This window comes from Perissodus microlepis, chromosome 7 (assembly GCF_051167445.1).
Source record: "Perissodus microlepis isolate ML-2025 ecotype Zambia chromosome 7, ASM5116744v1, whole genome shotgun sequence".
Classification (NCBI taxonomy): domain Eukaryota; kingdom Metazoa; phylum Chordata; class Actinopteri; order Cichliformes; family Cichlidae; genus Perissodus; species Perissodus microlepis.
This window is the reverse complement of record NC_140467.1, coordinates 17,899,759-17,915,419: the sequence shown is the minus strand read 5'-3', so window position 1 is coordinate 17,915,419 and position 15,661 is coordinate 17,899,759. Positions and strand designations below refer to the sequence as shown.

The window sequence follows — 15,661 nt, the reverse complement described above, 5'->3', positions numbered from 1 at the left end:
TATAGTTAAATTGTTAATTTTTCATTGTCTCAATTTGTAACTTCAGTTTCAAAGAAATTGATCGTTCAGTCCTTCTCTTTCATGCAACACATGTGCTGATTCCAGTGCTGATTCTACTGAAATCATATATGATACTGAAGTGGGTAACACCTGCAAGAAGGTTCCTGGTTAGCTCAGCCCTTTTTGTGTGGCGTTTGCATGTTCTCTGCATATTTCTATTTCTTTATTTATATATCACTTTTAATTACAACAGTGGTGTAGCGACTTCCACAGTCGCTAGAGGCCCGGGATGGAGCCTGCCTATTTGCCTGACGCGCTGTCAACTTTACGCAATAATGCGAGAGGTGGAATTGTTTGCTTGTTTATTAAAGTGCTTTGAGAGTTTACAGAGTAATGTGATCGGCTCCTGATTCAGACTCTTAAAACATCACAGGCTCTAATGCAACAAGGGGAAACTCGTTGTGCAGCGGTCAACAAAAACCTACGGCTACCCAGCCCTCCTCTCTGTCAAAATCAAAACCAGTGAATGACAGACTGACAACGCCCTCTTAATGTCACCTCTAGCACCCATGTGACTCCCGTTACACATCACCATAGCAACCAAACAAATGAAAACCCAGTGATCATCAAAATTCAATACATTTAATTATGGCTCCTACAAGTGGTGTTGACCAAAGTGCTGTACAAACATACAAATCACACAATAAAATAACACACAATAAAATAGCAATATCAATTAACATCAATGCCAACTAGCTCATAACAAATAAATGTGTTTTGACATAAATTACCAAATTCATGCATTTGTGCTGTCTGCAGTTAGGAAATATTTCAAAATTTATTTATTTATTTATATTTTTTATGTTTATGATTTTGATTTGTTTTTGATTTGAGTTTATTGTGTTCTGTAAAGCACAAATTCTTTGAAAATAGAAGAAGCTAATTTAAAATGCTCCCTTGTCACCAGATGCCTGTCCCTGTGCAAAGTCAGTGTTTTGGTTCTTTTTCTGCGACTACTGCAGTTACACAAATCTCCCCCTGTAACTCTAGAGATGGTTGAGTATGGAGCTTTTGAGAGCTAATCATAGGATGGGTAGCATCTGATAAAGCATGTGAATGCCTCGCCTCAAACCATAACTCATGACACCACAGCACTATCTAACTTCCTCCTAATTTCCCCATCTATTTCACCATATACCTTAACTTCTCTCATACTCTCATGCTTCTCTCCTCCTGTTATCACCCCCAAACCCCATCCGCTTAGAGACTATCTCTGCTCCCAAACAGACAAAAAAACAGATAAAAATTGACAAAAAATCACTTAGACATTTTAAAAAATCACAAAGAAAGAGCAACACAGTATCATCAACAGCACCAAAGAATAAAACAGTGAAATGTGGGTTATTAAACATTAGGTCTCTCTTCCAAGTCGCTGTTAGAGATTGATCAACAAATTAATTTCTACCTTACAGAAACCTATGTTTAAATGAATCAACACCCTCGAGTCATACTACCTATAAGAATCCTCGAAGCAGAGACCAAGGGGGCGGTGTGGCAGCAATTTTCCACACCAGCTTGTTAAGCAACTGAAGACCAAAACAGACTTAATTCATTTTAAAGTCTAATGCTTGGCCTTGTCCACCCCAGCTGGAAAACTCAAAAAACAGCCTTATTTGTTATCATCTAGCATCTACCTGGGCCTCACACAGAGTTTCTGTCTGATTTCTCAGACTTGTTACCTGATTTAGTTCTCAGCTCAGATAAAATAATTATTGTGGGTGATTTTAACTTCCATGTAGATGTAAAAATGACAGCCTCAACACAGCATTTAATCTGTTATTAGACACAATTGGCTTTTCTCAAAATGTAAGAGAACCCACCCACCACTTTAATCACACTCTAGATCTTGTTTTAACATATGGAATAGAAACTGAACATTTAACAGTGTTAAATAGCAGTGGGGAGTAGACTTCATCACAGTAGATGTCTTTCTGAAAGCTGTAACTAAGTTTAAGAATATAATTCACCCACTGTTATCATGTTCAAGGCCCTGCACCAACACAGAGCAGAGCAACGCTACTCCAACAGAGGTTGATTATCTTGTTAATAACTTTGCCTCCTCACGACATATGACTCTGGATACTGTAGCTCCTGTAAGGCCTCAAATCAGAAGTACTTGAGTCTGTGGTATAATTCTCAAACATGTAGCCTAAAGCAGATAGCTCGTAAGCTGGAGAGGAAATGGTGTGTCACAAATTTAGAGGATCATCATTTAGTTGTTGAGCCAACAATTCCTTCAACGCTAACTAGTAATGACTTCATGAATTTCTTTACAATTAAAATTTTAACCATTGGAGAAAAAATTACTCAAAATCATTTCACAGATGTAACATTATTTACAGCTACTTTCAGTACCATTGATATTCATTTAGACTCTTTTTCTCCAATTGATCTTTCTGAGTTAACTTCAGTAATTACTTCCTTCAAACCATCAATGTGTCTTTTAGACCCCATTCCCACAAAACTGCTCTAAGAAGTCCTACAAAGAATTAATGCTTCAATCTTAAATATGATTAACCTATCTCTAATAATTGGCTATGTGCCATAGGCCTTAAAGCTGTCTGTAGTTAAACTGTTACTTAAAAAAAACAAACACCTTTTGACCCAGCTGTTTTAATTAATTATAGGCCAATTTCCAACCTTTCTTTCATATCAAAAATCCTTGAAAGAGTAGTTGTCAGACAGCTAACAGATCATCTGCAGAGGAATGGCTTATTTGAAGAGTTTCAGTCAGGTTTCAGAGCTCATCACAGCACAGAAACAGCTTTAGTGAAGGTCACAAATGATCTTCTTATGGCCTCTGACAGTGGACTCATCTCTGTGCTTGTCCTGCTAGACCTCAGTGCAGTGTTCGATACTGTTGACCATAATATCCTATTAGAGCGATTAGAGCACGCTGTAGGTATTACAGGTACTGCGCTGCAGTGGTTTGAATCATATCTATCTAACAGACTCCACTTTGTTCATGTAAAAGAGTTCCACAGGGGTCAGTGCTAGGACCAATTCTGTTTACATTATACATGCTTCCCTCCATCAGAAGGCATAGCATACATTTTCAGTGCTATGCAGATGAAACCTATCTTTCTATGACGCCAGATAACACACACCAATTAGTTACACTGCAGGAATTTCTTTCAGGAATTTCAAGGACTAGAAAGTGAGAGGATATTTGTCCTTTATTAGCTTCCTTTCACTGGCTTCTTGTTAATGAATTTAATTCAAAATCCTGCTCCTCACATACAAGGTCATGAATAATCAGGCCCCATCTTTTCTTAATGACCTTGTAGTACCATATAATTCCATTAGACTTCACTGCACTTCACTCTCGCACTGCAGGCTTACTTGTTGTTCCTAGAGTATTTAAAAGTAGAATGGGAGGCAGAGCCTTCAGTTTTCAGGCCCCTCTTCTGTAAAACCAGCTTCCAGTTTGGATTCAGGAGACAGACACTATCTCTACTTTTAAAATTAGCCTCAAAACTTTTCTTTTTGCTAAAGTATATAAAGTATATATAGAGCTGGATAAGGTGACCCTGACCCTCCCTTAGTTATGCTACAATATGTGTAGGCTGCTAGGGGATACCCATGATGCACTGAGTATTTCACCTTTCTCACTCACTGTGTTAATAGACCTCTCTGCATTGAATAATTACTTGTTATTAATCTCTGGCTCACTTCCACAGCATGTCTTTTTCCTGTCTTCTTCCCTTCACCCCAACTGGTGGTGGCATATGGCCGCCCCTCCCCGAGCCTGGTTCTGCGGGAGGTTTCTTCCTGTTAAAAGGGATGTTTTCCTCCTTACTGTCACCAAAGTGTTTGCTCATAGGGGGTCATATGATTGTTGGGTTCTTCTCTGTATGTGTTATTGTAGGGTTTACCTTACAATATAAAGCACCTTGAAGTGACTCTTGTTGTGATTTGGTGCTGTATAAATAAACTAAAATTGAATTGAATACACAATCATTACAACTGTATTTAGTTAGACTATCTACACTACTTCTTCTTAGTTTCATTCTCCTTTTGGGAATAGCAAAAGTGATTCAATTTGCAGCATAATATTGGGTCCATACATTTTTAGACAATGCCATGATTTTTGATCATTTTGCCTCTATGCTCCATCACAGTCTATTTTAAATCAATCAATATGTGATTGAAAGTCAGACTTTCAACTTCAATCCAAGGGATTTTAGAATAAAACGTGTCTGTTTAATTAATTAATTATGGATTACAGTCATTTTTATGTATATAGTTTCATAAATTTTCAGGGTTCAGAATAGATTGGACAAACGTGGACATTACTGTAAAGTAACAGACACAGCTGAACATGACCTTGTTTCTCTCTTTTCACTCCCCCAAAAGTGAAAATAGTGAGACTTGAGATTACACTGATAGGGTCTCCCTCTTCTGGTCACATCAGCAAGTTATTCTTTGACTCATATACTTTGGGCTCTTTATCAATCTGCTGCTGGTCAAAGCATCCACAGTTGAGTTGACCACCTGCTGTCATATGCCAATTGCCAGGATCTGCCCGAAATATCATTCATTCAGTCTCATTCACTGATATAATTCATGGAGTTAATATCGGCTTGTCTATTAAAGATTAAAGATACCAGACGCTGAATAAAATGAATAGACAGTCACAAACAAATAGAGTAGCAGGCAGAAAGAGGATTTTATTTTTATATTCTAATTAAATGGCCATAATGTTGTTTCTTTTGTGTGTAGTTCACATTTAATGGTACAGTTTGAAATCCAAATGTCAGAGCAATTAGCAGCTAGTATTTTTCCCAAAATCTAGAAATGCTCTTCTAAGGCTGTAGAACTAGTGCAAACTGAGGTGCAGAGAACTGCTGTAGTTAAGGTGTACGAGAAAATGTAAAACAGCTGGTCTAATCTCTGTCCTGAACAAAAGGCCTACAGAGGCAGGTGTAGTTTTAATTTATAAGGAGCATGGGTTTGCCAGAGATAACGTGAAGATTAACAAAAATTTTGATTGTTTTACACACTAATGGAAATGTAATTAATTTTTTTAAGACAAATGTGGTGCACCATTAGGAGGCAGGCAGTTGTCATAGAAGATCTGGAAAGAGCTGTCAACATAAGTTACTCTCTTCAGGAAATCCTCCAGCTGCTGCACCGTCATCTCTATAACTTTATTATTTTCTCTGTCGTTGAGCCCACGAGATGCAAACGCAGGGAACTTGGAGCGCTCGGAGTACGGAGCATTGTGGTCATAATCAGGGCAACAGTAGGCTGACCACAGGTAGGTAGGGATGCCCACACGGTTGATGTTGTGACGGCGGATTGTGTGGCCCGACGTGGTGACCCCGGTGACCACGTAGGCGGTGCCCCTGCAGTAGTTGTTGAGCCTCCTGCGGATAGTGTTCTCGTGTTGTTTCCATGGACCAATGTTGAACTCACGAGCCTGAGGAACCACATTTGTCAACGTGTAGGTGGCTGCTTTGTCGTCAGGGTCGGCCTGGTGCTCGTCTGGATTGAGCTGACCGCGTTCGTAGATCACAGTGTCGGAGTAGTCCTCAAGCACAGCCTGAGCATCCTCAAAACTCCCGTGCACATTTTCTGAAGGCAGCTGCTGCATGTCTCTGGGGCCGGACACTGAGGAGAGCTATTAACATGGTCATGTTAATATTGTAAAATAAACAGGATATTTAGATTTATTATATATTTATATTATTTATTACCAGCAACAACACTAAATGTATCATCTTTATTTTATTTAAAGGGTGTGCATTCTGAAAATGGGCTTCACTGATCATTTACAAAAAGATTATTAAAAGGCTGAGATGCTGCTAGTAAAAAGTGTTAGTTCAATGATGTTTATTTTAATATATTTTAACATACATAACCTACACATTTGCACTGATCACAGTGAATTAGCAAAAACAGAACATTCAGGTTGTAATTTTTTGCAGCAACAGCATTTTACTTGATAAAAAAGAACTTTTGACCTTCTGGTAACCCCACAGCAGTGGTAGTAGTGCATTTATTGATAAAACTGGAGTTTCAATTTTCAAACTTTGTGACAAGCACCTAGTGGCAAAAAGTGAAATGATTAGTTGTATTTAAACTGTGGTGAATTACTATTCGTCCATAAGCTCTCATACATATCTGTATCTCAACATATTTATCATGAATGATATCAAGTCATATCGAGAGAAAAAAATTGGCATTGGATTGATTATATTGTACAACGGTCATAAAGAGACTTGCAATACAGGTCATTATTTTATATATAATCCTGTTCTGTTGACTACAGCCTATTTACCAGTGCATGAGAATATCAGCAGATATTAGACACACACACACAGACACACACAGAAACAAAATACAGAAACACCACCACTTTTTGGCAGATGGTCAGAACACATTTGAAGGCTCAGACAGCAAAGCTAGCAACCCTGCCTACCTGCAGCTCATACATCCAAGGCACGTCCACTTTCTTGGAGCCGTCTGAGCGCTTGAAGGTGTAGGCAGAATAAATAGGGATGTGGTTGAAGGTGTCATAGAGGGTTACAAATCGTGGCTTACCCCCATAGAACTGGCAAATCTTTTTAAACGACTGCTCTTGAAGCCCTCGAAGCAGCGTCCCCATATACAAAAATTGCTTACACTCGGATGAAAGGCTTTCCTGCACCTCGCCTCCTACCATCACGACAATCAGAAGACAGATGAAAGCTTGATCTGTTCTGTAGACAGACATGATGAAACATCTATTTCTCCACAGTGCATTTAATCCCCATGAAAGACTCTACCGCTGTGTGCTTTTTGCCTGTCTTGTGGCTCTTTCCATATCAGGCATATTATGCAAATCCGTATCTTGTTCTCCTTTCAGCAGGCAAACGATCCACTGCCATGTTTAAAAAGGTACCAATTAACAGGCACAGCAAAGCCGAAAGAACATTTTTCAAGTGGAAGACTTGTAGGCATCCTAAACATGTGGTTAGATTTACAAGGATTCTCTATGAAATAAAGGGAGAAATATAGTTTTAAGAAATTGATGACAGTGGTCTGAAATTCAGCCTCATATGCAGCTCTATGCATGAATTTAGGTGAAATGTGAAAAGTGGCATTGCACTTTATTGCACACTTACACACCTTTTGTAGACTAATGAGTAACTGTTGTAAAAAAAAAAAAAAACAGTGAAAAAATGGAAAAACAAGTATTTACACTCTGTATCTGGGTAAAATTCTACTTAATCCTACTAAAGTAAAAAAAACAAAACATTTTTATCATCAATATCTAATAATACTCTTTATGTGGAGTCATAATTGTTATATTATTGATTAATTAGAGTCTTTATTGCTTTAATTTTGCAGCTGAAGATGATTGTGTTTATATACTGCTGGACAGCTTTATGACAATACAACATATTTCAGTTATTATTTTTATTTTTTATGCTGTATTGCATTGAGGGGCATGATAAAATACAAGAATTCTACTGACATTTTAGCAAAAATACAAGTAGGTAGCCTGAATAAAATCTGAAAACAGATGCAAACTGACCTCTGAGATCAGCACACAACAGCCTACAGTTTTCTTTTCTTTTTACTTGTATTTACTCTGCCTTTCCTTTCTTCTCAGCAGTAAAGTTTTGTGTGCATGTGTGTGTGTTTGCTTGTGTCTGTGTGCATGTGTGTGCTTGTGGGTGTGGGTGTGGGTGTGTGTGTGTGTTGTAAGAGAAAAGACTGACTGGAATGTTTTTTTTGTTTTTTAGAAACATCTGTTCCCATAACTACAGGTTAGTGGCAGAATGACCTCTGTGGAAATATGCACTTCCTGTTTATTATCCGAACATCTTCACTATTTACACTGTAATTCCACGCTGACCCCATTCGTCATTATCCCTCCCTCCTTACAATATGTAGGTTTAGACAGGACATTTCCAACTACCTCTTAAAGATAGTCTTTTATCATCTTATAAATTGGAATGATTTTATTATTAAGTCCTAATCATTTATTATTGCATTTCGTAAGCATAACAACTAACAGTGTGAGTCATTGTTTACCATATTCATTATTAGGAAGAAAGTCCAAAAGAGAAAATGCACTTTGAGGATGAGCAGAATGAAGATAAATAAGTCCATAAAACGAATACATTTCTTGGACTAAACTGATTTTGTTACTTCGATCAAAGTGTCTTACTCCTTTGAATAAAAATAACTGATAATGCTGTTTGTACAGCTGAAATTGAGAAAGGATCTCAGAATCCATGCTGAGCATGATTTTAATGGACTTTTTAGCAGCTTCCATAAGACATGAGACAACACAGCTGTGGGTTTGGATGTACTTTCACATGGAAATTCTTATTTCTGTCCCAGTTTACGCTGGGTAGGGATCAATGGCTTGAAGGCCTTTTCATTGTATTCATGAAGGCTGCCTCTATTCTGATATTGTAGTCTGACTATGAATGTGAGGGCTGTTATTTGCTCTCAGTGTGGGTAGCCGCATTTGACCACTGAGAGCAAATGTGAGACCCCCGACAACAAAGAGGGTGCTTGTGTTTGCACGTATTTGTGTACTATAGGTGCATTTGGATCTGTTTGTGTCTTTGCATGGAGAATACGAGCAGTATAGGAGACGGAGGACTCTGTTTGTGTATCTCGAGTTTGTGGGGGGAAGGATGAGTGGAGTTATTGTGTCTCTTGGGAGGTGAGTATGTTTGTGTTGGGGGGGTTGATGCTTGCAGGTCTTGTTACTTTCTGCTGGGGTGGTCTAGTTTGGAGAATGGGAGAAAGGAGGGTTCTGGGTTTTAGTTTACTTGTGTGTGTGTTTAGGCGACACTGGTGTATATTTAGACTTAAGAGAAACACTCACCTTCTTCAGTTGTTACAGAAGCTGAGATAGAGAGAGAGACAGAAGAAAACCCAGACTGGAAGTTCAGCAGGAGAAGATGGGATGATGCTGATTTCTGTATAACAACTATCGTACCATGGTTGTAAGCACCTGTGAATTGGTTTTATCCAAGGTAATAAAGCAACTGCAAGGTAAGTGCCTTCATCAAAATCCTCTCTTATTTCACATAGTCAAGATAAAAAATGTATTTATAAAACACGCCAGTTGGAGAGAGCTTTATGCAGATTTTCAGAATTCACTTTCAGAATTGAACGTGAAAGCAGAAAGCTATAAATGTTTACTCAGTTAAATCATGTTTTGTCATCACAGTGAAAGTGCTCATGGTCCTAGAAATTCCTTATTTAAGGTTTTAGTGTGCACTGTTGCAGTCTTGATTCTGTTTGTTGTCTTGTATGAGTTTTAAATTATGTTAAAATTGCCTAAAATTGTTTGTCTAAGCGTTTAAATTGCTGTATAGAAAAAAGTGAGGTCCTCATAATCCTTAATATATTTTCGGGAGAAGCATGAGTATGGAAAAAAACATAAATTTACATAATCCCAAAAATGAGTGTAGCTAAAGTTTTTAAAATCTATTTGTATCTTTCACTGAATTTCCAGACCATCAAAATCAACAGATGTGAACTGGAGGCTTATCCACTCCTGGAATTTGGACCTCTTCACCTAAAACCATTCCTCCAGTGCAGGAATCTTGTCTCTTCACATCTAGATATTATGCTGTTTTGGCTACAGTGTTAAAAACTCCAGTGGATTTTAATGCCAAAACCTTTTCGATACAAAAACAAGTATATACAGAGTGATGTCAGAACCAGCTTACCTCGCCTCCCCTGCTCCTACCAACCCCCCTCTCTGTGACTACAGCGACTGGTCTCCCTCGTTTTTCATCATCCCATCTGTCTACCTGCTAGCATTTCTGGTTGGATGTCCTGGCAACAGCCTGGTGCTTTGGGCCTACCTGGACCGAGTGAAGGGGAGGAGGAGAAGGGACCGAAAGCCAGCAGAAGATGGCCAGTTCTGCTGCAGCAACATTTTTAGAAGCAGTCAGCAGCACATTAACAACACTGGCAAAGTTCAAAGTTCAAACTGTGGATTTTCCTCCAGGCAAAGCTACAGAACATCCTCCCATTCCTCCACCTCATCCTCTTGCTCTCCCTCCATCTCTCGTCCCTCTTGCTCACTGACTGACTCTCTGATTGCCAGTTTAGCTTTAGCTGACCTTTGTTTCCTTGTGACTCTTCCCCTTTGGGCCGTCTACACAGCGATGGGCTACCACTGGCCTTTTGGGCAACCTCTCTGCCAAATCAGCAGCTTCCTCACAGCTCTTAACATGTATGCCAGCGTGTTCAGCCTGAGCATGCTAAGTGTGGAGCGCTACTGGGTTCTGACTAGGCACCGGCACTCCAGCCACCATGCACCAAGGAGCTGCTCCAGCAAGGCTTTGTGGATACTTGGAGGGATGTGGGTGCTGGCGGGAGTACTGGCACTTCCCGGTTTGCTGCTGCGCTCTGTCCGGGAGGTGGAGTTTGACCCTGAATATGAGGACGACTGGCAGCTGGAACCCGCTGATTCCAGGTCTGTCTTCCTTTCTTGCCAGATGGATTACTCCATGCTGACTGGAGCAGAGCTGGAGGAGGAAGAAAAAAACAGGACAGAGATGTGGTGGGCTGCTGCATTAAGTATTAAATCAACTCTTATTGGCTTCCTGCTTCCTTTTGTCATCTTACTGGTCTGCTACTGCTCACTGGTCCAACTTCTCAGCAGACATTTCGGACGGGGCCCTCGTCCTGACCGTAGACGGCAGCGCAGACTCCTCAGGGTCATTGTCACGTTAGTGATGGCATTCTTCCTGTGCTGGCTGCCTCTCCATGTCAATAAAACTGTGTCTCTGCTGCTTGAGTTTGGATTTGTCCCATACTCCTGCTCTTTAGATCAGATATTATTGGCTGCTCATCCATATGTCACCTGTTTAGCCTACCTCAACTCCTGCCTGAACCCTCTCCTCTACGCTGCCTGTGACCCATCATTTAGGAAGAGATGCAAAGGAGCTTTCCTCGTGTTGTGCAGGATGAAAAGAAAAGGAGCAAAGGGAAAGGAAGGGCACAAAGCTGAAGGAGTTGAAGAGAAAGGGGAGCAGAGCTCAGCTTTTCCCATGAGGACACAGGAAGAAACAGCAGACAGGACAGAGGAGGAACAGGAGGGGGGAGTTAGGGAGATGGGCGTTGCCACACCTGAAGAACTCAAGAAGTCAAGATATCAGGGTGCAATGTTTTCTGACAATTAAGTAACGCTAACCCTATGTAATGAACAGTGAAAATAAAATGGAATGCATGACATTGTGTACGTATGTCAGTATTTTCAAAATAAATATTATCATCAGAAGAAGGCATGCAATATATATTCTGGTTTCTGATGCTTTGTTTCCCACAGGAAAAATTCCACCCATTCCATTAAGACTCCATGCAAAACATCCTCTCCGGTCAAATCAAATCTTCTCATGTAACATGAACTGTTTCCATATTTTCCACTCCTGTATATCTTGAATTATTTGTTGATTTTTGTTAAACTGTTTTTATTATTGATTATTAAAATGATGTCAGGAAGTGATGTAAAGAATTTTTTTTTCATTTGTAGCAAATTTTCCTTTGAAAAAAATAAAAGATTTATAATCCCTTTATGAAGAACACTGACTTTAAATGGGCAAGTACAGCTGTCCTACCAGGAGGGCACACTTTTCACACAGGTATAATGTTCACTTTTTTATGAAGCTACTTCAAATTTTAGAGCTTACCTCTTCAGTGCTGTTGTTACATTCGCTTCTCTAAAGTGTTTCGAATACTCTGGCCCCTCCATTTGTATCAGTAGCAGTACAATGTGACATCATTTAACACCTCAAACAGCAGTCTCCAAAACAGTCATACAGCTCAAACAAGACATGTCATGAATAACTGATTTAAATACTAAGGAAGCCACAGGAAGTTTGAACCTCCATGTACCTTAAAAAAATCACCTCAAAAATATAAAGTGTAAGTGCAGTGAGGTAGATCTTCAATAGTAAAAAGATAATATAGGTCAAAGGATATACAGGATACAGTACTAATAATATTGTTAATTTGTATTTATTTTTTCATATATTGTATGTTTAACAATGAGTTAAAGTTAAGGATAAAGTTCTGCCTTTGTGGTTTGTATCCAAATCAGACTAATCAACCATGCCCAAACTAAGAAATTAAGAATCTGACTTTAGTTCAAATTTAATTAATTTCTTGTAAATGACCCAAGATACTACGGTGGCCCCTAGAGACAAAACACACGCAAACTCCAAAACACTTGCAAACTCCAAAACACTTGCAAAATCCAAAACACTTTCAAACTCCAAAACACATGCAAATTCCAAAACACTTGCAAACTCCAAAACGCTTGCAAAATCCAAAACACTTGCAAAATCCAAAACACTTGCAAAATCCAAAACACTTGCAAACTCCAAAACACTTGCAAACTCCAAAACACATGCAAATTCCAAAACACTTGCAAAATCCAAAACACTTGCAAACTCCAAAACACTTGCAAAATCCAAAACACTTGCAAAATCCAAAACACTTGCAAACTCCAAAACACTTGCAAAATCCAAAACACTTGCAAAATCCAAAACACTTGCAAACTCCAAAACACTTGCAAAATCCAAAACACTTGCAAAATCCAAAACACTTGCAAAATCCAAAACACTTGCAAACTCCAAAACACTTGCAAACTCCAAAACACTTGCAAAATCCAAAACACTTGCAAAATCCAAAACACTTGCAAACTCCAAAACACTTGCAAAATCCAAAACACTTGCAAAATCCAAAACACTTGCAAACTCCAAAACACATGCAAATTCCAAAACACATGCAAATTTCAAAACACTTGCAAACTCCAAAACACTTGCAAAATCCAAAACACTTGCAAAATCCAAAACACTTGCAAATTCCAAAACACTTGCAAAATCCAAAACACTTGCAAACTCCAAAACACTTGCAAAATCCAAAACACTTGCAAACTCCAAAACACTTGCAAAATCCAAAACACATGCAAAATCCAAAACACTTGCAAACTCCAAAACACTTGCAAAATCCAAAACACATGCAAAATCCAAAACACTTGCAAAATCCAAAACACTTGCAAACTCCAAAACACTTGCAAAATCCAAAACACATGCAAAATCCAAAACACAACGGAAGTGCTCCAGGACGCTAGGGGCAGTGTTGAGCTCGATTTGCAAAATAAATGGCAAGTTTGTCTGTATGGGACGGTCTAGTCTCCGTCTGGCTTCCCAGGTTGCCTAGCAACCATGATACTAACCGCTGGAAAGTGTCATACAACTTTGTTTGACAGAAATGAAGGAGAACATATTTTGTTAATTTGTTTGTTTGTTTCTACAAGAGCTTTGTGTGATTTGATAAGTATCTGAGGCTGAGACCACAGGACAGTAAAACATGATTTTTGGGCTTCATTTCTGTACTGAACAGTCATTTAAGATTAGTTAGTAAATAACAATTAGCTAATGTTGTTCATGAGACTAAAGTCATATCACTTTGGTAATGTAAATATAATATGGCCAATATTATAGTTATTATATTAATCATTATTAGCTATTACAGCAGTGAACATGAACTCTGTGTCAAATACTGAGCCTCAGTACAGATTCAAGTTGCAGTTATTTATATGTCTTATCACCTTAAATCTTCACTCAAAGACAAGTGTCTTTGACAGTGTATATATAGGTGTATCATATATAAGAGACAAATGTTGTTCCTTCAGTATGTTGGCATTACTAAATTTGGCTCATTGCTTACATATATTTATAAAAAGAAAATGTACAAGCTGTGATAACTGTTTCTGATAAAATGAAGAGTAGACTGATATATTGAATATTCCTTTATTGGGTGAGAAAATCAGACCATGTCATAACTGCTTTAAGTCATACAGAATAGATATCAGAGCCTTAAACAGGCTGACTTCTGCTAAATGGGTCAAACTGGGCAGAAAGTATACAAACACATAACATCCTTATAAAATATGATGTAACACTATAGATCAACTTACCTCAGAATATATAAAGCATATAAACAATTACAGCAATATGATGCAACAAACACAGCAGTGCTACTAATCCAAAATACTCAAAGCTTCATAGAACTGAAACAAACATTTATTTTTAGCTCCATTCTGCTGCTGATACATACTTTAGGTTTCTGAATGTTAAACTTGTTGCTGCCTTTCATAGTGTGTAACCTGAAGGCCCTGAGTACTTTCTCCCACACTGAAAACACTGGGAGGATAAAATTATTTGAACATTACCTAATAAGACTGATTCAGGACAGACAATTAGTGATTCTAAACTTTTCTAGCAGTCCTTCACAAACAGGGAACAGTCTGTCTATTCTCTCCATCTGTCAGCTGCTGCTGGCTCTTCCTCCTCCTCTTCCTCACACACTGCTGAGTTTGTCCTGGTCGATCATCAGGGGTGCAAAGCCTCACAGATGATGTGCAGCAGTGGGTCCCTCAGTCTGTCCTCACTCTGGACACTTGCAGTTGTCACACATGGAATCAAATGTGTGATAAGCTGCAGGATTCAAACACAAGTGTAACTTATAAATGAATGTTCATACTTTTATTACACAATCAGAGAGAAAGAAACAGAGAGAGAGAGGGAAGGACAGACAGACAGGTGACAGTCTCAGGTGTACACACTGCTACAAAACAGCACAAAAGAAGGAGGATTTAGTTTGTGTTATTACGAAACAAAAAGAGTTCCCAGATGGTACAGTGGACACATGTGTGACTCCTGTGATTAAAGCATCTTTCTTTCAGCTTAACGAGTGAACCGTCAGCTCGTTCAAACACACGTTAAAGTCCGTTTGGCTCGACACCACCGAACAGAGGCAGCAATATAACATTAACAGTGCAGTGAATCCTGCTTGTGCCGTGATATTCAGGACTGCAAACCGAGCAGCATCACTGACTTTCAGCTTGTTGTGTTTGTGGATATATGACTGACTTTAATTATCCATAAAATCATCACATTCTCTGTAAGATTAAAGTCAACTATTGAACGGCGTATATTTTGAAGTAAAGGCTTTAAAACCAAGTTAGTACAAACATCGCTAATGTCACATAACTTTCCCGACATGTGGCCAACAGTAATGTTTTAATGTTCTTCATTATAAAAACATTTGCGCATAAATAAGTGACATAATATTCAATACTTACTTCTGAAAGTTTACTCTTCGGCGGCTCCGCTTCCGCCGTTTTTTTCGGCAAAATTATCCACACCACCGCCGGGCTATGAAATCTGGGATATGTTGGGCCCATCCTTAAAATTCAGGGAAATTAAGGACGCATTTGAGGGCCGCATTTCGAGCAGCCTTCGAATTGGGACAGCCTTCGTCGTGTCGCTGTGACGTAATCGGCATTAAAATGCGGCCTTTAAGGCTGCAGACCCTGAATTGAGATACAGCCCAAATCCGGTCATTGGTACTTCCTGGCTTGTGTAGTTACTAGGTAACAAAAGCTCAACACTGCCCCTAGCGTCCTGGAGCACTTCCGTTGTGTTTTGGAATTTGCATGTGTTTTGGGGTTTGCATGTGTTTTGGGGTTTGCATGTGTTTTGGATTTTGCAAGTGTTTTGGAGTTTGCAAGTGTTTTGGAGTTTGCAAGTGTTTTGGAGTTTGTACGTGCTTAGTCTCTAGGGGC

At 39.0% G+C, this 15,661-nt stretch overlaps 2 protein-coding genes and 1 long non-coding RNA gene across 3 annotated transcripts; 1 reads left to right on the top strand and 2 right to left on the bottom strand.

Moving 5' to 3' along the window:
* Positions 1–4,705: 4,705 nt before the first annotated feature.
* LOC146382923 (endonuclease domain-containing 1 protein-like) lies at positions 4,706–7,173 on the bottom strand. The gene is made up of 2 exons (XM_084933928.1): positions 6,485–7,173; positions 4,706–5,683 (listed from the first exon to the last, which is right to left on the bottom strand). Exons 1-2 carry the CDS (start codon positions 6,776–6,778, stop codon positions 5,087–5,089), a joined length of 891 nt encoding a protein of 296 aa, XP_084790054.1. The 5' UTR covers positions 6,779–7,173; the 3' UTR covers positions 4,706–5,086.
* Positions 7,174–8,469: 1,296 nt separating this feature from the next.
* Positions 8,470–11,657, top strand: aplnr2 (apelin receptor 2). Its single transcript, XM_084933923.1, has 3 exons — positions 8,470–8,728; positions 8,903–9,063; positions 9,530–11,657. Exon 3 carries the CDS (start codon positions 9,729–9,731, stop codon positions 11,208–11,210), a length of 1,482 nt encoding a protein of 493 aa, XP_084790049.1. The 5' UTR covers positions 8,470–8,728; positions 8,903–9,063; positions 9,530–9,728; the 3' UTR covers positions 11,211–11,657.
* Positions 11,658–13,830: 2,173 nt separating this feature from the next.
* LOC146382921 (uncharacterized) lies at positions 13,831–15,609 on the bottom strand. Its single transcript, XR_014800698.1, has 2 exons — positions 15,179–15,609; positions 13,831–14,531 (listed from the first exon to the last, which is right to left on the bottom strand). It is a non-coding gene; the product is annotated as an uncharacterized LOC146382921 (long non-coding RNA).
* Between the last annotated feature and the right edge of the window lie 52 nt (positions 15,610–15,661).